Here is a 27,461-nt window from a genome sequence, read left to right on the forward strand (position 1 = left end):
TGCATTAGGCTGTGTGATAGCTCAAATTTTCTTTCTTTGCCAAAGCTGCCTAAACAATACAGTGACAGATTTCTGTTTTTATTCTTCATTACTGTCAGTCTTCATCCTCTCTGCCCCACATCAGGGAGGAAGCATTGTGAGTTTGCTGTTTTAATGAAGAGAAATGATGCATCTATCAACTAGAATTTATGGTGGAGGGCACATCAATTCAGTTGCCTTGAGCTTGCTGAGTTTGCATATTCAGGGCCAAGTAGTGCTCTCGATTACTCCTGTGCAACCCCATTAACTTCAGTAGGTTACGCAGTTCAGAAGTGGCTGTGCTGAAGGCAAGGCAGTGTTGGGGAAAAAGGGAGATCTGTTGGCAAAGTCAAGCTCCAGAGTATTATTCTCAAGGCGATGAGTATGCAGTCATAATTCAACTTTCGAAAGGTTCGGATAGCCATCATATAATAATTTCACAGAGTATTTGAATTTTGTAGATGCAGAGAGCCTCCCCCCAGAAATAAAAAAACATAGCCAACAGTTCTAGCCTGGAAACATATTGCAAATTGTATGTCTGCAGTTGAGTGTATGCTGTAATTATTCCATAACTGTAGGTTGCTTCTTCCTTCTGTCTCCACAGGAGCTGTGCCGTCAGCGCATGGCCGTGAAGACATCTGATCGCCCAGAGCCCCTGCGTGCCTCTCGAATCAATAGTGTTTCCTCCCAGTTCAGTGATGGGCCCATTCCCAGCCCTTCGGCTCGCAGCAGCACGTCGTCCTGGTGTGAGGAGCCGGTGCAGTCCAACATGGACATCTCTACTGGCCACATGATCTTGGTAAGGCAGTTTTTCTTCAAGGCATGTGAAATGCCATCAGAATGCGCGGTACCCGCTCAGCTTTTGGTAGGAGTTAACTTACACACAAATGACGACTACCTTTTCACGTGTAAAAATATTCCTGAACCTCCTTGGTAATCTTAGCTTTGTATAAGTAAAATAAAGGGATTTTTATTTCTTTCTCATTATATTGTTTATATTTCTCTCTGGGGGATATTTTTTTATCTTGGACGTACAAATTGTTTGTGTGCTTGCTTCAAAAAAGATAAGTCGTGCTTTGTCCCTTTGTGCTAGTAATTTATGTTTAGTTCCGTTTGGACAGCTGAAGAAAATGCTAAATTTCTGATCAGGTTGCTTTTTGTGTGTTTTTACTGTGCGGAGGTATCTGAGCTGAGAATGCAGCAGAATATTACGTAGTAATATGGAACAATTTCATTTTCGTTACCCCTGGAAAGAGACCTTCATTTTGTTATTTTTATCAGGTTTTCTTCCGTCTAAGCTGGATCTCTTTTATGTTTGAAAGGATACAAATATATTGTCTTAATGGAGATTGATTTGGAAAACTTGGGTTACTTCCAAACTTAGTTTGAGATTAGTGTCAGTGCAGGAAATGGACACATGAAAATCTGCCTGTATGCATGGAACAGCTCTAGCAGTCCAAAACAGAGGCCAGTGGTCAGAACTTGCTGCTTGGTTCTGTCTTTCCCTGCTAAGTGTCTACTGGGAGAGCTGTGGAGTAATCCCTGGGTTTTGTGCTTCATTTTACTTCTTTAAGTATTTGCTGTCTTTGTAGAGTGCATTGAAACTGACTGAGAAGTTGTTAGGTAATGGCAAAGATCATGTTACTTTGTGTTACTTCACTTTCTGTGTTTGATTTGTGCTATTTTTCAGTAGTAGTTAGTATTTTTTAATAGGACTGATTTCAAGTAAGGACCCTTTCCATTTGGTACCATTGCCATGCTTTTGGACACTTCCCTGTTGACTTATGCACATCTGTGCAGCTCTGAAGGCTGACCTGTGGGTTTTTTGAAGAGGAAGTTTGTCTCCATTATGTGATATTTTGGGGTCATGCTTTTTCCATTTCTTTCTCTTTTAAAGGATTTACATTTGAAAGTACTCTTTGTAGAACTTCTCTGAGTTCTTTAAGCCATCTTATCTAACGGAGAATGGAATGAGGGCAAGCAAAACCCAGAGAGCTAGTTTGACCCCAGCCATGTTACTGACCTTCAGCCTTGGTCAGGTCAGCTATAAAACTGAGCAAAAGCAGGGCAAGTTTGAAAAACAGACTCTTTATCCCAGAATGTCATCCTGAGTAAACACTTATTCCCTGTCCCTGCAAATATTAAGTTTAACACTGATGTACAACTGCAGTTTAGAAAGGGTTTTCTGCCATGGCAGAAAATCATATGTCACACTTCCTATTGTCCCACTTTTGCCTAACTGGAGTGAAATTCACTTGATTTTTCTTTCACAGTTATATAAAATGCTTGAGAAAAAAGTATTCCAGTTGTCCAACTCAAAATAAATCCAAATTCCTGTGGTAGTGTTCCATATTTGTATGGAAGTAAAAGCAAAATTTCCTTATGTATATACATGGTAAAATGCACTTGATATTTCCAAACCATTCCAATTACTTGATCACATTCTTTTCTTATTCTGGATATGGGAATTTCTGCAAAATTGCAGGAAAGCTATATGAAAAAAAAGTCTTTGAATAAACTTAAATAGAATCAGATTGCACAAGATCACTGTTATGGTGTTCAGTGTCCATAATACAGTCAATGCTGTTTAACCCTGAATGAACTCATACATATGTTAGCTGTCTAAGAGCATATGTTGTATCTTAGGTGGTGAGGGTTCAAGGGAGGGTAAAAGAAATGCTGTAATGTCTTGAGAGTACGAACCACACAGAGAGAATAAAAATAGTTAATTTGTGTAGTCTAAACTGGACAAATAAAAGTCAGTGAGTCAGGGAAGTCTGTGTATTGTGCTTTGAAATATGGGATGGGGAAAAATTGTTCTTAATGGACACAGATGATACAAATAGGAGAAAAATGTGAGTTAGAGTCAAAAGGATGCATTTAGCTTGGATATCAGGGCAAGCCTAATAGGAGGGTCAGGCGGGCACTGGGTTGTTTACTTAAGGGAAGTAGTTAAACCATAAATTCATGATTTGATGAAGGCAAAGCCAGGTTAGGTTTACATGGGAAGATCAGCGTCGTGCAGTTGCAGCACTGGGCAGATGATTGGACTTGATCAGAATTACTCCTGTTTTGTGTCACTGTGGGTCATGCTGAAACCAGAGAGCTGGCCCAGTGTGTGTTTTGCTCAAAAATAAATGCACATATCCTTAATACCTTATTTGCCTGAATCTCTCTGCCTCTGGAGAGGCTGTGACTTGATGAACTTCAGCAATAGGAAGACTTGCCAGACAGAGCTCTTCCTGCCTCTGCCCTGCAGCTACACGTTGAGGGGAGTAAAAGACCCCACTTCACATCTTACAGATCATTCAGTGCAAGAATTTTCCCAGTTCTTCCTATTTCCTGCTGCTAGATTCCTCTCATCTTCTGAATTTTTAAAGATATTTTTTATGAAAGATATCTCAGTGCTTGAAAAAGCAACAAGAAATATTAGCAAGGGGCCCAGCAAGGATAGCAAATGCTATCTGCTTTGCAGGGTAAATGCACTTATAGCTCTCTATAAACGTGTTTTTCAGCTCCACAGTGTGTGCCGATATAGCAGTTAGCTGAGTTAGGGCTCCTCAGCCTTTATTGTTCATGGGTGCCAAAGCCTCCCAAGAGAAAATGAAACAATAGATTACTGTGTAAAGTGGCAGCAGGAAATATTTTATTTTGATTTATAAACAGAATAAATCTTGAATGGAAATAACTTAGAATAAATAAACCTGCAGCTGCTAAGTGACTCCGCATAGTCCCTTTCTTGCTCACAGGTACCGTTGGTCAGAAATGCTACCGCAAAGGTCATTTAATTTGCTGGAAAAGTCTGGCTGTACCTGAAATGTTGTCCAAACCACCCAAACCTTGAGCTTGTTGGAGTCTCTGGCCAGCCACAGCTACTCTTTTCTTAGAGGACTAGCTGCTTGTGATTAGCTGATCACTTGTAGCACTTGAGGTCTGGAGAAACCAGGAATCTGCCAAACCCATGTGGCTGTGGGGCAGTCTCCTTAGGTAGGCTTAAATCTTTGAGATCTGTCACTTTCCTGTACAACAAGGACAGTGTCTGTGCACTGTTGACAGTAGCATGAGTCAGTTTGTACTACTGGCAGTAGGAAGCAGGGAGGACTCAGGAGACCCATACCAATGTTCCATGCCTTTTTCCTTTTTCACATTCTTTTTCCTCACATTTGCAGCAGGAGGATGGCCCATATGGCACTTTTTTGATTCTATCATCTTTCTGAAAAATACAAGCACTTTGGAAAATGTAATTAGAGGAGCATGTTTTATGCAGTCATGTTTGTCGCACTGACTGGCTGGTTTCAGCACAAGCAACAACAAAGAGGTGCCCTCGATTCAGTCACTGTTGTTCTGCAAGAAAATGATTGTTTTCTAGAAGGTCAGAGCAAAGGAAAGAGCAGAAACTGGGAATCAGATTTCCATCCACTTTATTCACATGTGTACATCCATATTTTATGTTACATGAGAAGTCCTAATAAAGTATCAAACTTCCACCTGTAGTCCAAGAGAAGAACCATAGGGTTTTGAAGGTGTCCAGGAGATATATAGTATAATTTACTGGGACTCCTAATTTTACCTACATTTTAGATACTTGATAAAGTGGTGTTGCTGATTTGAGTTCATAAATTCCCTTTGTAGTTGATGTAGAGAGTGGGTACCTATGAAGGTCTTCAGAGAATTAAGCAGAGAGGTTTTTTCTTGGGACTTCTGCTGTGCTGCCTGCATCATCCCACTGACATCTCCAACCTCACAAAATCATAGGATGGTTGAGGTCAGAAGGGATTTCTCCATCCTGTCCAACCCCCTTTTCAAGCTGGATGTCTGGAGCATGACCAGATGTCTTCTCAGTGGCTCGAAGAAGGAGTATCTCCAACTTAGATGAAGGATTCTCTATTTTTCATACTCAAGAACAAGTTCAGCATGTAAGTTAGGTAGATTGGATCCCACTTTTGCTTCATACATTTCCATGCTTGCTTGATTAAAATAAATATAACCTTATGAATTTTTATGTAAAGAACTGTGGTGCAAGAAGGGACTTTATGCTTTTGACAACATTTTGATGTAATTTTCTGAATACTGTATATGAGAGGGAATTTGCAGAAGCAGAAGTGATTTTCTGTGTTGGAGTTGTTGGGTTTTTTTCCTTCAAAAGATACACGTGCAAAATCTGAAACATTATACATAAATTAGAGTATCAGAAAATGCGAATTTCCAAGATCAATTTTGGTCGTTGTTTAAGCTGGTAGTCTGAGGAGTGTTCTCCCTGAAGATATGAAACTGCTGTATGTATTGGAAAAAATAATGGTTTGTGGTAGTTCATATGTACTCTGGTATTCAGTAGGAGAAGAAAGTATTGCTATGGGTTTGAACAAGGCAGTGGGAACAAATGAGCAAGAGACTGAAATTGAGAGCTTTGCATGGAGGAGGTGTAAGTCCACTTGATCCCTTTGCCCTTGCATTATACGTGCTAAACCAAAAGGACCTTCCACATAGAGAAGCAAGGGATGGCCTGATATGAGAACTGCTTGTCATAAGGAAGTTCTCATGGTCTTTGAGCACTATTTGGGGTACAAACGTGTCTAGGGGACAAAGACCTGCTGCTGGAAAACCAGTCAAACCCAATAACTTGAATTTTGCATGCAGTTTCATTCTGATGCTGAATCAGTGTAAGTTTTCTTCACAGAATCATAGAATGGCCTGGGTTGTAAAGGACCACAATGCTCATCCTGTTTCAACCCCCTGCTACGTGCAGGGTCACCAACCAGCAGACCAGGCTGTCCAGAGCGACATCCAGCCTGGCCTTGAATGCCTCCAGGGATGGGGCATCCACAGCCTCCTTGGGCAACCTGTTCCAGTGCGTCACCACCCTGTGTGTGAGTTTCTTGTGAGACGTAGAAGGGTGACAAGGAGAGAATAGTTTCCAAGGTTGCAGCTGGGGCTTTTTGATAACATTGGTATCTTATAGTTTCTGCATGGTAATTTTTAGATGACTTCAGTATGCCTGGTTTGAAAATGAACTCCTTGAGGTAGCTGCTGTAGATTTTCTTTGAATTGAATGTGGAGGAGTGTGGAGTTGTATGATAGAAGACACACACCAAGGAAAAAAAAAAAAGTGAATGTTAAATAAATCCTCAACCAAATTTTGTTGAAATTCTGGGGATTTTATTCTTAAAGCTGCAATGAAAGCATGAGCAGAAGGCATCTAAACCCACTTTCCTAAACAGAGAACTTGCAGCACTAAGGACTGATAGCACTGTGCCAGATGCAGGCGTACTTTCCACCTTGAGCTTAATCCCAGCGCACACAAAACATCTCCTCAGCGAAGGAGCCAAGGAGCAGTGTGTGAGCATACTGAGCATACTGCACTGCCTGGAGACACATTCCGCGGGGTGATTAATGCCAGCAGAGACAAAGGTGAGGAGTGCAGGAAGTGAGAACAGGGTCTTTGTCGCAGTTACGGTGTTTGATTAGTTAGCGGTTTTGTTGTTTGTTTTATTTTTCCATGTTGTTTTTTCCTCCTACGGCCGTTAATTTTTCCGTAGTTCTTCATGAATTCAGAGACTATAGATACTCTGTTTATAAAAGCTTCCGACTGAGAAAACAACCAAAAAATCCTCCCTCGCATGGCAAGGAAGACAAGTCAGTGGCAAAGTTCAGCTAAAAGCACGAGCTCCTTACACGTATGTTAAGTGGATCTAAATCCCAATTTATCTTTCAGTTCCACCAATATAAATAGATGTAGGAGTCTCTTGAAATGCAAGTCCCAAGAAAGCTTTGGCCCTAAAGGCCATTTTATCACAGACAGTCAGATTAGAGGAGCCACATGAGAAAAGGCTGTTGTGCGTATGGCATCACTCAGTGACAAGATAGCCAATAGCCCCTAAAGGACATAAATACTGTGGATGAGAAAATCTTTACCCTTCTCCCTGAGTTGTCACATTTTCAGGGACAGGCAGAGTTGTAAGATTTCCTGTTGATGAAATGACATTTATCCTTTCATTTTAGGATGCTTTTTTTCTCTCTCTCTCTGAGTGTTTAAATCGTTTGGAAACATTTGCCTCTGTTTATTTAAAGTCAGGACTTGAGATACAGTAACAAAGAGAAGCTTCCAAAAAAGTACAAGAAGTCTTGTTGCTTACAAAAATGGCTCTGCAAATAGAGCCAGAAATGCTATCAACGGATGTACTACATAGATTTCTTAAATAAAACTGAGAAAATGTGTTCATGAACCAGTTACTTTTTTGCATTTTAATTTCTGTTTCATGTTCAGTTGCCTCCCTCTTGCTATATTAATCTTGTTGAATACTCCTTAGGAAATAACAACAATTACAATCAACGTTAAATTAGGAAAAACATTCCTCTTGAATACAGATTGATATTAATTTCAAAATCTTTTTTTTTCCCCCCCTGAATTTCCCCCTGTTGGTTGTTTTTCCCAAATGTATTCACCATTAGAGTTAACTTGCCAGGTTTCTGTAATGTATCTTGATCTGTTGCTTGACAGGGAGGTGTTCAATTCGGCTCCCTGCAAGCTGCTTTGGTTGAACACTTTTAGCTACTTTGTACCTTTCCAAGAAAGGCTTTTAGTAGAAAAAATGAAGAAAACATCTTTGCCAACGTTGTAGAGTGGCGGTCTTTAAAGTGTTGTATGGGGTGAAATACTTGATGCTTGACTAGCTTGTGTGGCTGGATGCACCCAGTAAAAAGGAAGCATCATTGCCATGGCTGGAACAAAAGCTGGTGGCTGTCTGCGTTTCTTCCTGTATCTCTCAGCTTTTCTCCATTTCTAGCGATGGTCCAAGTACTGTCAAGGCAAGATTATTACCCCTTGTAGCACATACCATAGGAAGAGGTAGGAGGTTGTTTGATGAAGAGGTCTGTTTTTTGTTCCTCTGTATTGAAAACAAGCCATGTCATTGGGTCCTCAGCTGCTTTTGAAAGTTGCACTAGAGATAGAAACCAGAGATGGAGACTCATCAAGGAGGCCGATAGTGTTTTGGTTCTGCTTCTCTCTGTATTTGTGTTTGTAGCAGATTAAGTAATTTTAATAGTATTTTGGATCTAACAAGTGGAAATGCCTATTTGTAAGGAGAAGGGCACTAAAAGTTACTCAGAAGGACTTCTCAGTCAGGATAATCACAGAATCACAGAATCACAGGGTTGGAAGAGACCTCAAGGATCATGAATCTCCAACCCCCTGCCACATGCAGGGCCACCAACCTCCCCATTCAATACCAGACCAGGCTGCCCAGAGCCCCATCCAACCTGGCCTTGAACACCTCCAAGGACGGGGCATCCACAACCTCTCTGGGCAGCTGTTCCATCACCTCACCACTCTCAAGGTAAAGAATTTCACCCTGATATCCAACCTAAATCTCCCCTCCCTCAACTTCACACCATTTCCCCTTATCCTGCAGTCATCAACCCTTTCGAAGAGTTGATTCCCCTCCTCTTTGTAGGCTCCCTTTAGGTACTGAAAGGCTGCCATGAGGTCACCCCACAGCCTTCTTTTCTCCAGGCTGAACAAGTCCAGCTCCCTCAGCCCGTCCTCATAGGGGAGGTGCTCCAGTCCCCTGATGATCTTTGTGGCTCTCCTCTGGACCCTCTCCAACAGCTCCCTGTCTTTTTTGTACTGGGGGCTCCACACTTGGACGCAGTATAATGAGATGATATTACCTGTTGTTGCGTATTTCTGAACTGGTAGCAAAGTTCAGATGTGGGAGGAAGGTTCAGGATGCAACTGCAACTATGTGGTGTTTATAGAGAGAGGACATAATACTAGCACTATGTTTTTGTGATAACTTACCGACTGCAGTTTAAAATACCCAGGAAATCTCCAGTGATATTTTGGAGGGATCCTTCTCCTCATGTTTGCTGTACAGTGATGGTTAAGACCCTGCTGGCCATGAAGGCACCTTAAACCCTCCACTGATTCAACTAAATCAGTTTATGCTCATCTTCAGGGCAAAATTTAAACAAACAAACAAAAGCAAACAAACAAAAAACAAACAAACAAACAAAAATACTTGCTGAAACTTTTCCTGTCATGAGATCTTAATTTGGCACTGTTTTGTGAGTAAGGTATCTGAGTTTGGGTGTTATTTTTAAAATACAATGTGTAGGACATTGGAAAAACACTCCTGTGATGATCAAATTTTGCATATGCACCCACGAAACAGCTGTGGAAAAATTTTTAAATAAATAATCTGTGAAGTATGTTTGTGGATGACATAGTATTTACTGCTTCATAAAGGAGGAGTGTGTTATTTTTTGGTCAAAACCAGATAAAATGGAAGGCTACTACCCTCAAATATTCCATCACCCCTAGTGTGTCCTTGCAAAGCATGCACTTAGGCAGTGATTTTCTCTCTTTGTATAACTTTTGTTTGTTTGGTTTTTGCTATGGGCTGGATTTGTGTCTTCCCATTTTTTTTTCTGGTTGACAGCTTTCTCATGTCTTCCTCATCCTCTTGTCCTAAAGCTGTGTGCTGGTGCACCATGAGCTTTTCCAGCTGGCCAAAAGAAAACAAATAAAAGCTGGGGAATTGTAGAACCATAGAATGATAGAATGGCCTGGATTATAAAGGACCACAATGATCATCTCATTTCAACCCCCTGCTATATGCAGGGTTGCCAACCACCAGACCAGGCTGCCCAGAGCCACATCCAGCCTGGCCTTGAATGCCTGCAGGGATGGGGAATCCACAACAGCTAAGAGATAGGAGAATTAAGAGTTATTCCTTGCTTCTGTCCACTTGCTGTACCACTTCACTGAACTAAGAATAGGAGGGAGAGGTGGCAAGTACTCACAAGAATTACCTTCTTCAAGCATGACTTGTTACTGCTGTGAGAATTAGCCTGTGCCCTTTTTGTGTTAAATTGCTACAAGAAATGGTGCCCAGGTTCCAAGCTGTTTTTCTTCTCGGTGTGGTTAGTAGTAAATACATTAATGTCTGTCAAAGATGGTTGGATTCTGGATTTGGCATGTCTTAAGAACAGGTTTCACTGAGCATGTGTCACAGATGTGTTATTTGAAAGATGAATTATGTGGAGGTTTTCCTCTTTCTGACCTGGCTGTTTGTACACCCTAAAATATTCCCATGAGCATCCATTAGCCCTAACATACAGAGCAACTGAGCTCCAGTGGCTGTCACAGCACAGTGAATTGAAGTATGTGTATTTGTACTTGTTCGATTAAATATGTGCATATACAACACATTCCTTTAATGAAAACAAATAAAAAATGACAGTGTCTCCTTACTGAATCCTTTATAGTTATACTCTGAGCATAGGAGAGAATCTGATCATTGCAAATGTATTTAAGCATTTTTGCTTTAACATCAAAAAGGTACTGAGTGTGAGAAAACAAATAACAGTCAGTTATTTAGTACTGATTACATTATTTTCTTATTTAAGTAGATCTTAGTTTCTTGCAAAAAAAAACCCAAAAAACTGAAGGATTAGTAAAGCATACTCTGAGTTGTGTTCTTGCTGTCATCCAAATTCACAGAAAGAAGAAAATGTATTAAAGAAATTCGGTAAGACCAGGTGGTCTGAGTGAATAATTTCCCTTTCATTAACATATTCCCCTTATTAACTTTGTAATTAATTGTACATAGCTAAGGAAAGCTATGGAAATTGCATTTTGAGATGTATCAAAGCTGACTCTGTGCTGCAGACTTCCATGCAATTTACTATTAATGAAGCACGAGATGGAGGCCCCAAATCTATAATTATTACTTACTATTTGAATGACAAGCAAAGAATTTTATCAGCACAGTTTCAAATGAAAGGGGATTAGCAGCTAATGTTGAAATTGTTAATCTTTCTTATTAAAATAATTTTGACGAGAGTGTTTAGCCTGAAAGAGGTTTCTGGAATATCATTTACCATTAAAACAGCTATTTTCTGAGACTCAGTATGAATTTGTCTAAGTTTGACAGCGGGGTGCAAATATTTTTTTAAATGAATGAATATTTTATGGGAGTGAGGGCTGTTCATGTGTGAGCTGATGCCGAGCTGCTTGCTGTGTTCGTATTCCTGGAATGCGTAGCAGGGCGGTGGTACAATATCCATCTGACAAAAGTAAAGATGTCGGCTGAGATAACAATGGAAAAAAGCTGCAGCACAGCATCTGAGAGGTGAAACTGTGCCCGAGGCTGCATCTGCACGCTGCTGATTAGCAGGTGGGAGCTGCATCAGAATTGGGCCCCAGATCTCCCTGATATTTCTATGTGGCAAAAAAAAAAAAAAAGAAAGGCTGTAATTATGTCTGGTAACAAAGTTTGCTCGTATTTAGAGAGGCTTTCTTACTCCTGCAGATGATGGTGTGTTTCCAGGTTTTATTTTTACCAGTGTCACATCATACCTTAAGATGAAGCTTCAGTAGTGGGCCCTTCAACACCTCCCTGTGTGCTTATATACAAATACCATGCACAGCAGCAGTGTCCTTGTAGAAGCGTAAATAATTGTTGGTGGGCAGAGGTATAATACGCACATCTTTCAAATGTTAATGAAAACTAGTTGACATTTTAAAATTTAAACTTCTCAGTGAAATCTTTGCAGTTGCCATCTCTTACGGGAGCATACAATTGAAGTTGGGGAGGTTGTTGTCATTGCTCAGGATGAGGAGACGGCAAATTTACAGTGACATAAATGGTGAAGAGCAAAGGAGTGATAATTTATGAAATTTAATTTGCAGTGGTCTCTGCCACATAAATACTGGAGGAGATGTAAGTTAAACAACGCTATTAATTTGCTTGCATCCCGTTATAGACAGAAGCTAACTTAAGAGATGTCACGTGCCTTTGCCAGTGACAAATCTAAACAGCAGAATAAATAGGGATCATTTCAGTGCTTTGATTAAGACATGATACATGTGAGTTAGGTGGACATTGTATAAAGATACCATCAAAACAACAAACACTAAGTAAACAGCCCCATGTTCCTGCACTGCCAGGGCACTGCTCTGAGCCGTACCTATGTGCAGAATGTGGGAATTTCTGCGAGTTCACTCCTAAATACAAAGGTTACAGAGCAAATTTAATATCTGTAGTCCTACAAATGTTCCTCTTCTGCCTGAGAAATGGCCTGTTGTTTTATGTCCCCTTCAGCTCCTTTTACCTCTTGGTAAATCTGCTTTTGACCAGTTTGACTGAAAGCGTTACACATTTTGTTGCTTAATATTGCCTAGTTGCTGCCAGCATACATGGAATATGCAAACAGTGCCTAATGCATTATTTCTTAAGGAAATAATTATTTCCTTATTTCTTTTTTCTTATTCATTATTTCTTGTTTCTTAAAGTCTACTTTAAACTTCTGCCAGAGTCTAGAAAACTGCAGTCTCAGAGTATATATACCAACCATTGACTTAGCATATGTGTGTGCTAACCGCTGAATTTTGGGATACTTTGCCCTTCAGATGGTGCTTGGGAGCCTGTAGGAGAAATTTTGATCAGAGTCAGTGGGAGTTTTTCAACTAACTTCAGTAACCAAATTAATAATAATAAAAATGTGACTCTTATACTCTTAGGCACTTTTGAGCATGTAGGTTAAAAGTTCTTTTTGAAGGTCAGTATCATTATCCTGTCTCTTCACTCCAGGAAGCTCAGGCCCTGATAAGGAACTGTTAAGGTCAGAAGTAGAGCCAGGAGTAGACCCCTATTCTCTGGTGTTCCAGTGCTCTGCTCTCACAGCTAATCCTACTGGCTCTAATAAACAAGGAATCATGTTAAAGGGTAATATTTTTGCCATTTTTTGTCCCTTGTTGGCCTATTTTAAAGACATGAAATCGTGACGTGAAAGAATTTGAGAGTGCTGCCCTTGTGTTTGTCATATTGTATTCTGTGAGTTTAGTTTTGGCCTCATTATATAATAGCGAACTATTCCATATTTGGAGAGATGATAGATACTAAATATGCCTTGAAAAGCTTATGAGAAGCAAACTGATGATGTGCAATGTATGGTTATAGTTATCCCTGTGATGTAAAAGATGCCATCTACTCATTTTTGGGTCTCTTCTGAATTGAGAAGAAATACACTTCAAGCGTATATTTCAAGACTGCTAGATCCTTAGCCCTTGCACACACGCACACATGCAGCAATTGTTAGCTTCTTTATTTTGCTTTCTTCTTCTGGTTAGCGGTAAGCACAACTTGTGCTGTCAACACAAAACTGCTACTCTCACTTTTTCAGTGCTTTCTTGTTGCTTCAGTACTCAAAGAGAAGAGTTCCCAGGAAAAGGCAAAGTGCGCAGTTACTGGATATGCCTTCTTCCATAGCATTTTCTTCATTTACTTTGGTTGTTGGTTTTGTTTTGTGTATGGGAACTGTTGAGTCACGGCCTAAAGCACTGATTGATCACCTGAGGAAAGGACTGAGTCAGCTGTGGGAGCACAGGTGAAGGCAGTTCACCTGTTTGTCCAAGCTCCACCTCTCCTTGACCCCACTGAAGGGCTGACTGTTACTAGTGAAGGTCTCTTTCTGGAGATCCCTCCTTTGTGGAGCCTTTCCTGCAAACCTAGATCTTTGGATACAGGTGAGTATTCTTTCCCTGTTTCTTTTCCTGTTTTCACCACAGTAATCTTTCCAGCTGTAACAACTGTAATGTTTTGTTTTCTGCTTTTCTTTTTTAGTAATGCAGTGTCTTTCATCTTTTTACTTTGCTGTTTGCCTCTGCTTGGCTTCTTTTTCTGTCCTCTTTCACGTTGCATTTCTGTTCTTATTATTATCACAGTCTATCACTGAAAGTATTCTCATCTGTGGCTTAGATCGATGTTCCTCAAGCTTCTTTGCAGTGTGATCCCTTACCAACTCATATGCTTCCATGCAAGACCAGGAGTCCAAAGAGTAGGCTGTATTTCTGCAGTTTACATCTCAAGCTTTTCAATCTCCACTTCACAACCCCTTTTAAATGCTTTTGTGAGAAAAATATTTGAGAGTCATTGAGTTGAGCCAGCCTCAACTAAAGTTCTCAAGGGACGTGGCTTAAAGGCAGCCTTAACATTTGATGTTTTCTGTCTGTTTGGGAGCTGAGCAGATACCAGGCACATCTTTGTCATGGTCAGCATTGTTCCATCTGTCTCCTAGTACAGTTTCAAAATCATCTTGAGTGCTGAGATTTGACCGTTTGTGCGGTTTGAAGTTTCCTGGTTCTGGCTGATGTGAGTTTTCGAAGGAAAATGCTGATTACTCAGTCTGTTCTCCCCCTGCTTTTTCTCACAGGTGACCATATGCTCATTTGTGCTTACACACAGTCTGCAGGTTGTGGATGTAGTGTGGAAGACTTCTTAGATCTCATGCTGAAGATTCTCAGTTTTCAAAAGAGTACAGATACAGATAGCTGTGCGTGTTTGTATATAGGATTTTTTTTCCAAAAAAGTCTTTGAAAAGTAGAAGGGTTTTCTTTTGCGAGTCGTGATTTGAACCTGGAGAAAAACAGTGTGACTTTTAATTATGCCTTTCAGAAGAGCAGTAAGAGTACTGCTGTTTACCTCCTTGCTCTGACACAGATGTTTAGAAATAATATTCTCCTTTCTACCCTTAAAAATGGCCACTGTCTGGCCAAGGCATGCTTTGTCCAACTGTCCAAACATATTGTGTGTTGGATCACTTCGATGTGCTTGGTCATGGTCACCTGGGTTTTCCTCGTCTCATTATCTCTGAAGAATTTGTCCACGCTTGAAGAGGAGATTATTCTTAAACATGACATTTTCAGAATTCTCTATTTACCTCTTGGTGATTTTTATATATAGTAAATGAAGGTGACTGTACTAGTGCTCTAAAAAGAGAGACAGACTTTAATTCATTAAAATCTAAAATTGCAAATACAGTATCCAACTGAGAACCCAAATTTAGATGCTTAATTGAGTTAGCAGAGCTTGGAGAGGAAGAAGGCAGGGAATTGGGTTTGTGTTTTCAGGTAATTAGTATATAGTGATCTATTTTTAAAATATTCATTTTAAGTGTACAGTGTCATTAGCAGGAATAAATAAATCACAGCTATGTCTTGGATTGGGGTATGATGTTCAAACTGTTAGTATAAATACATAGCGAGAAGAAGAGGTTGTGAAAAATAGGTTTTAAGAATAAGAAGAAAATGAGAATTTCCTGTGAGAATGGAATTGGACATCCAGTGTTTATCAGAAAGTATTCAAGGACTTGGATTCTTTTGGAAGTTTTTCTTCTACTTCTTGTTCAGCTGTGTAATATGTGAAAGACAGAAGGGAAGTAAAGAGCCCTTCCCAAGGAGCTTCCCTTGGGCAATTCTGGTAACACTGCCCTCTTTGTAGTTGCTACAGTGAGAAGTTGCCTTTAGCAGAGAGGTTTTGGTGTTTTGAATTCACTTTTGTTTTTAAGAAATGTCACAACTCATCACATGCTGTATAAGAGCAGTATTTGGCCTGGTCCCCTGAATTTTTTTGATATAACTTTTATTTAAATGCTATTAACTATTGAACAATTTTATTGAGATCTACTGCGAGATGTACTGAAGGACTGGAAATGAATTTTGTTTAATTCATCTTTTACATTTTTATTATTTAATCTGGCATGTCTTGCACAAACAGAAGCTAATGTGCATAAATTAAATACCTGTATTTATCAACTACTTAAACCCTATTCTTCTAAATGAAACATCCAAACCAAAACCAGTTGCAATTCCATTGAAATGAGAGTGTTTGGTATATTCTAGTTACCAAAATGTTACCAGGTATTCATGAAGTCTACGTGTCAGGTCTTTCTATGGGCACAGTCATGGGAAAAGGAAAAAACAGTGGTCGAGAAGCCTGAATTCTGAATTTCCCTGCATAGTGGCTGTGTTAGGAGCATATTCTGTGACCCTGATTTCAGATGACAACCCCAGGAAATTCAGTGTTTCTGCCCTTTCTTTTTCCTATCCAAGAAATGGCAGTGATACTTGCCTCTCCTGCGGAAGTAATGTGAGCTCTTTCATACAGCTGGACAGATGGAGCTATAGAAATACAGAGATTGTAAGGGAACAGATTCTATTCCTTTTATGGTAATCATCTTCTTTTTGTTGAGCTTTATTTAAAGCAAAATAATTGCAGCAGTGAAACTTCATAGGCATAATTTAGATTTCAAGGAAGAGGGTAAGGAGGAAGAGATGGAGGTGGTTGTATTTTAAGACCTAGAAAGCACCATTAAGTAGCTGATAATCCTTGACAAGGGTTTCTTTGTAGAGTAAATTTCCACCTTCTGCTGTATTTAGTGAGAGCTTAGTAGAGTAAATATAAACATTCTATTTTTTAATGTTTAATTTCCTAGTTGTGTTTCCTTTCAAAAGCACATCTGCCTCCACGATTCCCAACTTGGGTAGTATTTAGTGTCATGTATATTTTTTAAGATTCTTTCTAGAGCTGAAAACTTGCATCAATCTACACCGTGTTGTATCCAGATACTTCTTTGGGATTTCTTTGAGCACCTTTGGCAGCTGGGAGCTATAAGAAAAGGGATTAGCAAGTGTTTGTGTGACACACACTGATCCCAGCACCTGCTGATTGGATTGAAGTAATCCTTTTACAAGTTACAAAATTCTATTATCAGACCATTAAGGAAAGGGGAGACAGTAATATAAGCTACATCAAGGGTGTATTAATTTAGGTAAGCAGAACATAAGTTGCCATCTAATGTACTTGTGAATTACAGTCATTCTGACAAAAGTCGCTCAGTAGTCATTAGGTAGATAATGTCGTACACTGATCATGCAAGGATGGTGTTCCTCTTCAAACTCAAGGATAAATGTTTTGAAATGCTTTAGATGGCATACCTGAAGCATGGTTGTGCTCTGTGTATATGCTTAGTAGTTTACAATAGTCTTTACATCTAAAAATGTAACTGAAACTAGGGAATGTCATCTTTTATTGTTAGCTGGCATCACCATTGGAGGTTATTAATTTCCTGGTAATACGTCTCTGATTTGAATCAACCTAGCAAAATTATTCTCAACCAGACTGAGTAGTTGCTTTGTCAGAGAATTACCTTCCTTTTTTATTTTTCCTTCATTATCTACAGTATTATGTATATACTAGTAGTGTTTTGTGCCAAAATACTAGGAAAGCTTCAGAGTGGCTTTTTCAACATTTAATTTTAAAGGCTTCGAAACTATTCTTTTCACTGTTGTATTTAGATACTGAGAAATAGAAGAAAAAATTAATCAAAACACATTACTGTAATAATGTGACTGCAACACCAAGGAGATAAAGTAATTTCTCAGTGCTTTTTATAAAGACTAAATACACACCTTCAGCCTTTTGTGTCTTGATATTTTTTTTCCATTTATGGTTACTATAGACCATTCCCAGTGATAACGCTGGGAGATCCAGGATAGTATGGGACAAACAAGAAGAGACTAAGGACCTCAATAATGAAAAGACTGACAAAACAGCTGATAAAATCCTGGCTCCCATGACATCAGAGTGTTTCCATTGGCATAAGTAGATGCAGAATGTTCCTCAGGTTTGAAAGTATGTGAGAATTTATAGCCTGTTGTTAATTTATTGAGATGTATGTCAGATGCATGTTCTGTGAGGTAACAAAAATTAGTTGCCGCAACAAAAATTTGATTTTATTTCATTCATACATATATTGTGACTTAAGTAGCCCAATAATATCACAGTTTTCTACAAGTAACATTGAAAATTGGATTTGCCATGGATTTGGTCTTGAGAACATGAATAGGCTCTACATTTTTGCTGGTTGGTTGGATCAGAACATCTGTGTTGTTTCAATGGAAGTGTAGCCAATGGAGAAAACTGGGATTTTCACAGTGCTTTGGTTCATTTAAAGAACTAAGTTGGCTGAGATAGTGCATCCTGTCTTTAAGGTCTGCTTTGCTGAAGAGGAAAGGTAGGAAAGATATGGATGTGGTTTGGCTCTACTTCCATGCTTTCTTCTACGTGGGTCACCACCAAGAACATTCTTTATGGAAGCGCATGTGCTAGGCTTGCAGCCTCCAGGCTTTGTAAGAGCATTGCAGAAGCTCAGAAAGAAAGGTAGCTGTGTTCAAGGGAGATCCCAAAGTAACTTCAGTACTAGTATGAAACTCTTAGGAGATGTAAGAGATGCTTATAAAATGTGAAGAAATATTCGTGTGGTCTGAATATGGTTCTTTCAAGATTCTAACAGTGATGTGTCTGGGGGCTTTGTTTGAGCTGTACGAGACAAGTGTGGGTGCCAGAGAGGGAAGAATAATGCAATCATAATTTTAAGAAGGAGGAATGGGGAGAAGAGGAGAAGAGAAATGCTTGTTTTCTTCACTATTATGTGAGTCTAGACTCCAGTTCTTGAAAATAATTGAACACATATTAAAAAAGAAATTGCTGATTATCTAGGGAGAGATTTTTTTCACGGGCACAAAAGGGAGATAACTGTGAGGGTCTGTTTCAGCTGATGGGGAAGACTGGAGTCTTTCCTTTGTTTGCTAATCTCCTCCATCCTTTCCATTGAATAAGAGCACAATGAGTAAGAAAGTGCATAATTTTATACAGAGTAAATCTTGCCTGGACAAACTTGATTGCTTTTTATTTAACTAAAATTACAAAACCAAGTGAAATGAAGTGAAAACAACAGATGTAATATATCTACATTTTAATAAAGCCTTGAAACTGTCTCATGAATAGTTAATTGAAAAATTAATGTCAGTTTTTTTAAGAAGACAATCATGTGGACTGAAATGTGGCTAAAGGATGATGCAGAAAGAGTAATGATTAAATGCTGTATGGTAGTGTCTGGCAGTGTACAGGAGTTGGTGGTGCTTACTGTGACATTTATCCTTTTAGACAGTAATCTGGAAGTGGACGGCAGTGACTTAATGACTTTCACAAGTGGTATCACACTGCAAGGAGCTGCACAGAAGTGACGACAGAGCAGTGATCCAGAAGCTTGGAAAGCTTAGACCTAAAAACACATAAAACATATAGAGTTAAATTATCTTTCAAGGAAAGCCATGAGAGAAGAGGTGTATGTTTTACATAGATATGTTAGTTCATGGACCAGCACAGTAAGGACACTGATATACACACAAGAGGAAGTTTTATAGAAGAATAATATTTTTCATGAGTAGAATAGAGCTGAAATACATGGGTTGGTGACAATGAGTAGTAAATTAAGTCTGTAATAGGAAAGCCGTAGTATTGGAATCCCTGTGACAAAGCCATCTCAGATGAGGAGCTCTCTTCCTTGTTGGAAATACTTGAGTATTTCCACAAGAAGAGTCTATAGTCCAGAAATATTTGTGTTTTAAGGAATAGTAATGAACTGTGGCTTGGACTTCCCCTTTAGATACAGACATCTATATGCAGCTTGCAAAATTTCTTTGTGAAGTAGGGAGAACAAGGCATTATTTGTAAGCCTGGAGGTGGATAATCAGAGCTCTCAAACTTTTGTAGCACCGTGAGTGGTATGAATGGAAAGGAGAAAGTTACTCTGAACCCACTAGTGATAAAATATTGAGCCAGAAAAAGGAAGGAGAGAAACGTGTGCTATGTTGAAAGTAAATTGAATTTAAACGGAAAAGTATAATACACTTTTTTTTTTTTATAGTGAATACATGCAATGACTGAAATATGCACTGAGGAAGGCAGAGGTCTGAGTAGAATGACAAAAATGCTGGGAATGCCTACAGGAAAGAATTGAAGCTAAAAAGAAAAAACCCTTTGCATATGCCAATCAGTGGGAATAATAAAATGAATGGTTTCTAGTATGTGGGTTTTTTCTTTTTTAGTGGTTAGTACACACTTGCAGTTACTCTGTAATAGCTGAGTCTGATTCACTCTTATCCAAAACCCTCCTGAGGAGCCAGAGAAGCACTGTGACACTGCCTGGTCCCTGTCACCTTCCCTACCTCACCAGCTCCATGCAGTGATGCAGGACCAGCCAGGACTGTGGAAGGGTTTGAGGGTTTGATTCATTCAGAGGCTGTAGTGTGTGCTGTGCCATTCTAGGGCACTGAGGGGAGGAAGGATGGAGAGGTTGGCAGTTTGGTGAGAATGTCTGTGTTGGAGGAACTGATTCCCTTTGGGAGTTATGCGCCCCAAGAGCATATAGAACTACTCTTGCTCTTACCTGATTTGGGCTGCTCACTTTTTAATAGTGTCCAGAGTATGCAGAAGAGGGACCAGCGGCTGAATATGAGACTTATCCCAGAGCAACTGGAGTTGATGATGTAGAAATGTTTCTCTTTGGAGAAATGGTGCATTATGAACCTGGCAGCAGTGCTGTGCTCACCCATGTTCCTGTTCCCTGAAGTAGCCAGGCACAGAGCAACAGCAGCTGAGGTGCTGTTGTATCTGGTCCTTACTTTGATTTCCTCTCTGTGCATTTGGAAGCAGCAGCTGCGGTCTGAGAGCAGTGGTTCTCGTGCTGTTAGGTGAAGGGTGTGGGTTGCAGTGGTCACCATTCACAAGGATTGAGATAATGTCCTATCCACTTCTTCAGCTGACATCTGAGATTGAATTAGAGCTGTCAAGTCTGTCAATTTAAGAGTTGCCTGTCTTTTCATTAAAGGAGACATCCTTAGCCAGGAGAAGAGTGCCTAATCAAGTACCGTTTTGGAGTATGTCGTCAAAAATAATTGCTTTTTCTAATAGCTGAACATCAGCTAATAAAATAGGTGTTTTTAAAATGAATAGATTGTCAGATGCAAGCCACAGTGTCTGTAAAGAAGGTATTTGGAGATTGACCAATAAAAAAATTAAGTACGATGTTGGTTAACCTTAATTTAGCAGCAGCGAATGTATTGCTACTTCTAGAGTAAAGAGAAAAGTGAAGGAAAAGAAAGTGCTTTGATGCCATAACATAGCATCAACCAAGCACTCAGGAAATGTTACCAAATCCAAGCCAGGCTGTTGGACTCTTTGTGCCTGTGTTCAGGCATGTGAGTCTGTCTTGGCATTTGCCCCTGGCACAGGATCTCCTGGCCAGAGATTCGCTGTCCCTGAGATGTTTTTTTCATCCTCTGGCTGAAAGCCAATCTTTTCCCTTATGACTGGTACATATCACACAATAGTGATAGCTGTTTCTGCACATCCCCCTTTCTGTGTACATTGATGACAGAGGGATGATGTTCCATCCTTGTTATCCTCAGGTTTGGTAGCAAGAGTATCTAATCTGTGCATAAAAGAGAGTGCAGACCAGGCTTCCACTTGCTGTTGAGGCCTTGTGGAAGGAGAATTAAGACAATGTAAACTAAGGTATGTCAGGTGAGGTGGTTGAGAAGACTACTTAATTAAAAAAGTAACATGTACTTAGGGCTGCAGGACGTGTCTTGATGTGGGCATCTTAGTGAGACCAGAGCTTTGCCTTTTGTAGAAGGCTCTGAGAAGCACTGCAGTAGCAGTGGTGACAACCTCTATTTATTTTGTCTGCTGCTGTGGACAGGGAAAATTATGTGTGTGTTTGACGTGTTGGTAATGAATTTCTTTTGTACCAGGCAAACACTGTAGAACATCTCATGAAAACATCCTAATTAAGGAGTGGATCTGAGTAGACATACAATCTCTAAAATATCAGAAGTTCCACTCAATTTAATGTACATCAGCAGCTCCCATGAGAACATTTCAAAATCACTAAGCTTCTGTTTAGCAAAATGGGGATGAGAGTAGGGGCTCTGAAGGACTGTAAATGAAAGATTGCCTAACTCTGAGGGAATTGTCTGACTTCTGAATGTTTTAAAGCAGGCTTGTTTTTCAGCCACTGTTTAAACGTGTGCATAAAGCAGATGTTCATACTGAGCAGAGCCTTCCACAGGTTTGCTCATATAGTCCCAATGCCTTTTCAAGATCTGGCGGAAGTGCCCTGTGAATCTCATCTGCGTGATGCAGGTACTGAGATTAGGTGGAATATGATTGTGGTGGAAGTGAAAGTTTCAGTCTCTACACTTGTGCATTCATTTTTTACACTCAGAATTCCTTGAGAAAGGAAGTTAAATGTAGAAAATATTCCTTTTAGAGGAGAGATAAGTTGTTTAGAAATTCATATCCACTGAAAGCAATCAAAATATCTTAGCGATGTCATGTTCAACAATTTAAAGCTTATTTTTAGCTTTCTTCGTGAAACTTAATCTTTGAGGTCATCAAATAGACGAGTCGGAGCCAGCAGGAACCTGCATGCTCTGTGCAACCCTCCCATAGGAATTGGGCATTCATCAACCCTTTCCTTCATGGATCCCATGATATTTTGGAAAAGTTCATTGTTGACAGACCTGTGTATCTGCAGAAAGTGTTCCTGAAGTTTGAGTTGATGGACGTGTCAAAGTGAAACTGATTACAGAACTGGAGCTCAGAATGGGAAGGGTCTGGCGGTTGCCCCATGTCTGCCTGAGCTCTGCCTGCTGTGTTCAGAACTACTCTCCTCAAGCAGGAGCCCTGTCTCAGTGATGCTGTCAGATGTCACTGCTTTTTTTCCCCCCTTTGCCTCACTACAATTCTTATGCACCAACTGTTCTCTGCCACGGGAAAGACTATTTTTTTCTGGTATGTGCAGTGTCCAGGCCAGGATTTACTGGACAAAAAGAGTAAGATCTCCCCCTTTCCTCACCAGCAGCAGCCATTTGGCAAGGACAATTAGCCATAATTAACAGTGATAACTAGTGTCAGGACAAATGGAAACGGCTTTAAGTTGCTCTGGGGGAGTTTCGGTTTGGGTATCAGGAAAAAATTCTTTTCAGAAAGAGTGATGAGGTATTGCAGCAGGCTGTCCAGGGAGGCTGTGAAGTCACCATCCCTGGAGGTGTTCAGGAGCCATGGAAGTGTGACAGTGGGGGATGTGGTCAGTGGGCATGGTGAGGATGGCTTGGTGTTTGAACTAGCTGATTTTAGAGGTCTTTTCTAACCTTCATGATTCTATGATGGATTCAAGCAGAGTGCCGGGGGATGAGTGATTCCCTCCCAGCAGCCTGGGTTGTGCCTGTTCTCATTGACCTACTCCCCTCATGGAGCTGCTCATGCCCCCAGCCCCTCATCCTGCAGCCAAAGGCCCCATTCCCTGCCATTTTTTCCTGCTATTTTTACAAGGAAGCAATCACACAGTGGGTGTTTTGATTTGTATCTAGGCCACCACTGTTTTCTGCATCCTTCAGAAGCCTTTCTTCTAGCACAGTATGCTTCCTTATAGGAACATTTAGCCAGTCTTTCTGGAAACATCACTTCTTGAATTGCTTTTTGGTAACAAGCATGATTTATAAATCTCATGGAAAGACGGACACGTGCAACAAACCTTGCACAGAGACATAGCTGCGTGTCAGAAGCAGTTTTGTAGGTGAAAGTGTTCCCATGCCCAATTCAGTGAGGAGTGCGGTGAGCGACAGCTTTAGCAGTGCTCAGTTTGGCAGAAGATGAACTTGGAGCTTTTTGCACCTTCTGCTGAAGCTGCTGAGAGGACGGGACTGCCCTTCATTAAAGCATGTCTGAAGACTCCTTGGTACAACAGAGGTGCCACGTGGTGGGGAAATTAAGCAATTAAATTTTTTTTTTTTTAATACTTCCAGGGGGATTTTTTTTATAAGAATGTTTCCTAAACAAGTGTAGATGGGACTGCAGCAGGGCATGGTCCAGCAGGAGCCCCTTGGGTTATACCAACCAACCTTTTAAGGGTATTGAAGAGCTTAATTTACAGATATGAGCTGGGTGTACTGTGTGGTTACTCTGTTGCTCTGGAAAGTAATTTGGACGGGTAAGTAGACCTGCAGTACCAGATTCTTTATTTCATTGCTGCAGAGAGGGGAAGAGATTCTTCCTAAACATTCCTGCGGTCTCTCCCTCATCTATTCGGAACAAGTTTTAGGACCCTGGGGTGAAGGAGCAGGTTCTTATTTAAATTTTGGAAAACCTCTGGATGCGAATTCCTAACCCAGTGCTGTACAGAACGTCTTGTCTTGTGAGAGCCTCAAAGACTTAAGATCTGCCTTAATATACTCTGGTGGGCTGTCATTCCTGGGATACCAATTAAATTTTCTTTGAAGGTGATTCCCCTAAACACAGTTGCTTTTACTGAAGAGCAGGTACAAGGCATAGTCTTTAACAGTATATATTAACACCATCTTCTCAGTGCAAGGCTCACTCTGCACCTGGACTGGCACAGTATGAACTCCTTGTCTTTGCACTTAAGTCTGGCAATTTTTAAATTCTCAGGAACTGTATTGATGATTTGAGTTTGTGTGTGTGCTTGAACATTAGTTTTAAAAGCCTTCTGTTTGACTACAGATGTTGTCGTAGCAACTTGTTTTTATTGATGGGTACTCATTACTCTTCTGTTGTCCAGTGAAGCAGACAGTTGTGCGTACATTTTCTAGGCACTGAAGAAGTTTCTTGCTCACTAAGTTCCACATCTGGAGATTTCAGGCATTTCTTCTCAGTTAGTGCTGGTACATATTAATGATCTGGTTTTTGTATAGCACAAATGAGGTTGAAGTAAAGTCACATCAATAAATGAGTTAGCAGTCAGACTGAGTGTGTCCCAGAGCTCAGGATTTCTACTCTTTTCTACTTCTTTCTACTTCTACTTTTCACTCCTGACCATTCTTCCCTTGCTTTAGGATAAAGGCAGTTTCTGAGCTCTCAATGGAAACAAGTTCTGAGCAAGTACTTATTTGGAGAAGCTCTGAATCATTACCTTATGTCTTCCTGCTCTGCTTTCCATCCTAAGATGCATCCTTTTAGCTTTGAGACCAGATAAGCCAATGCTTAATATAGTATTCTTTTAATTCCAGTCCTACATGGAAGATCACCTGAAAAACAAGAATCGTCTGGAGAAAGAGTGGGAAGCTCTTTGTGCTTATCAGGCTGAACCCAATGCCACCACTGTTGCACAGAAGGAGGAAAACACCCAGAAGAATCGCTCCCGGGCTGTAGTACCATGTATGTATACTTTAATTTCCATGGCTACTTCTTAAATTCTTGATACTTCTCTCAATATCCTTTGCACAGTGCTTGGAGAGTTTACAGATGCCAGGCAAACAAAATACAGAGTAGTGTATGTGTACACTAGAGAAGTGTAGCTATGAATATGGCTGGATCCATGTCCTGTTGTCATTTCAGAATGTGTTTGTCTTCTCGTAAGTTGCATATATGTTACAAAAATGCACAGTTATGCCACCGATTGCTGCTGCTGCAGCTGTGCTGTCTCATGAAATTCAATAGCCAGAGTGCTTTTCAATGTTGGAATATACTTTCTGTGCAAGAGTGGCATCTGTAGCCATTCAGCAGAAAAGTTTGGCTTGTTTGGACAAGTTGGTATCGTGTCCATCCAACAGTAATACCAGCAGTCTATAATCAGAGCTGGATGATCTGTTTATCAGATACTCAGCTGTACTGAATGAGCCCCTCTAGGCTTCAGTGGATAAGCTTGCAAACTGGCTTCTTTCTCTGCTAGGATTAGGATGAAAAGAAGGAAAATAAAAAGGGAGCCAGTTTATATTCCTAGAATGTACTTTTTCTGTAAGCAGCCATTTTTTTTTTTGAGTTTGAAATAAAAAGAACACATTTTTCTTATGCAAATGTATTTCTCATAGTTTACATGGGTAATCTGCAGCCACGTGTTTTATTAAGCAACCAATGAAACAAAACTGAAGCTGAGAATATATGCAGAGTCCACAGCAACAAAAATGCTCTCAGTCAGTGTGCCCACAATCCAGCTGGGTAGCTTGGCAAACATACACAGCTACTTTAATTTTTAAAGTGCTCTGAAAACATTAATTTTCCCTATGAGAGCCTTAAGTACTATTTTTCCTTTAGAAGTGGGAAAATGACAGGTAAGACATTAAGTAAATGTCAGAGCCAGATTTGGAGTGAAGATTTTTTGGAGCTACTTGGTAATTTCCCTGAGCCCATCAGTGCCCACGTGCTTGTTTCAGTGGGATTTGGCTCTCCTCTTAATTTAGAGATTCTTTCTGCATTACTGTGCTGCTTAGGAGAGGAGCACTGTAATTCTGCAATACACGTTCTTACGAATAAATATCATGCTGGTCAAAAGTCTGCTAGGACAGTATTGATTGATTCATGTGTTTGGGGATCATGTCTGTAGAAAAATACTTTAAAACAAAAAAAAAAAAAGGATAGAAGTTAAAGGAGTGTAATACCTCTGTGCTCTTTTCCATCCCCCTGCCCCAAAATAGCATTTATAGACATAATTTGAAGTGAAAACTGCTCCATAATATGTATTGGTCAGTGTTGAACTTTATGCTTAAAGCATTCTTGTTAATGTGGACTTCCAGTCGGGCTGTGTTAAGCTGCTCTGAGCCTCCGTTCATGAATGAATCCAGATTGTTCCTGAGTCCTGCCTTGGAGGCAGCGTGGAAGCTGTAGGTGTTGCCAGAAATTGATGCTGGTTGTTGAGCTGATGCAGTGAGTGTGTCTGCATAATACAGCAAGCAATGAAATAGGAACCTTCAGGCCATTCTGGCAGTGAGTCCAGAAGCAATATAGCTGTAGCAGCACTAAAGAGCAGGGAGTTTTAGCTTAGGTGTCATGCCACACTAGACAGCTGAGCTATTTTCAGAGGTGAGTTGGCAGTCTTTCTCTTTTCATCGTATCCTACTGCTTGGATGAATCAGCCTGTAGTGATCAGCCAAGGGTGTACAACTTCCTGCCTCTTGCTTCTTGCATAGTGTGTTCTGTGCCTGTGCTATCCATGTACACCAGCACAGTGGTTACAGTTCATCTGATGCTTTAATTAGAAGCATTTTGGCACACTTAAAACTCTTTTGACTTTAGCAAGAGTAAATAGCAATCTATTGCCTTTGTTACAATATGGAAACTTCTGTTCTGGCTAGGGGTGTGCTTGGAACTTTCCTCTTTGAGTTGTACAAAACTTCCTGCTCTCCCTTCCCAAAGCTGTGTGTGCTGGTAAACAGCTGTTATGTTGGGTCCTTAGAACTGCTTCAGTGGATGAAAAGTGTGGCATTTTGATAAGATATTGGTTACTGTAAACTCTAAAATTAGGGGTGAGGAAAAAAAGGTCTCTTTTTTATGTTGTTTTTTTTATGTTATGTTTTTTTTGCATAGGTTTCTTTTTTTATGTTGTTGATAGGCTTTTGATAACAACGTAGTAGCATATGCTACATTCAGTGTATTCTCAACCCTGCCCTTTTCATATTTATAATCACCTTGACAAGATAAAACAGGATTGCCAATTCATATAAAAGATTTCATCTTAGGAAGGCTTCAAAGAAGCTTTCCTACTGTATTGTATTTGCTTCCAGTTTTCCTTTCTTAACCAGTCTTAAAATATGAGGATATTAGTTTTTTTACTGGTTACGCACTGGTGCCGTTTTATAGGTACCACAGGTATATCATAACTTACTCTTTTACCTATCTTCTCTATACACAAGTTAGTGTCAGAATCACCTTGACACTGCATTTAGTTAATTAACTACTTGTTCAAAAAATTCTGAAAAGTAAAGTAATTTAGACCTAGGTAAGTAAATAACATCCTTT

At 40.0% G+C, this 27,461-nt stretch overlaps 1 protein-coding gene across 1 annotated transcript in view; it reads left to right on the forward strand.

Moving 5' to 3' along the window:
* The window catches only part of LOC122189779 (receptor-type tyrosine-protein phosphatase N2-like), a 104,967-nt gene that overhangs the window by 21,702 nt on the left and 55,804 nt on the right, over positions 1-27,461 (forward strand). The window contains exons 4-5 of the mRNA XM_042889155.1: positions 623-817; positions 24,737-24,884. Of these exons, the coding sequence (XP_042745089.1) occupies positions 623-817; positions 24,737-24,884 (343 nt within the window). The remainder of the gene's footprint in view (positions 1-622; positions 818-24,736; positions 24,885-27,461) is intronic.

The sequence above is a fragment of the Lagopus leucura genome, unplaced genomic scaffold (genome assembly GCF_019238085.1).
Source record: "Lagopus leucura isolate 7727_CA_CO unplaced genomic scaffold, USGS_WTPT01 Super-Scaffold_100157, whole genome shotgun sequence".
Lineage (NCBI taxonomy): Eukaryota > Metazoa > Chordata > Aves > Galliformes > Phasianidae > Lagopus > Lagopus leucura.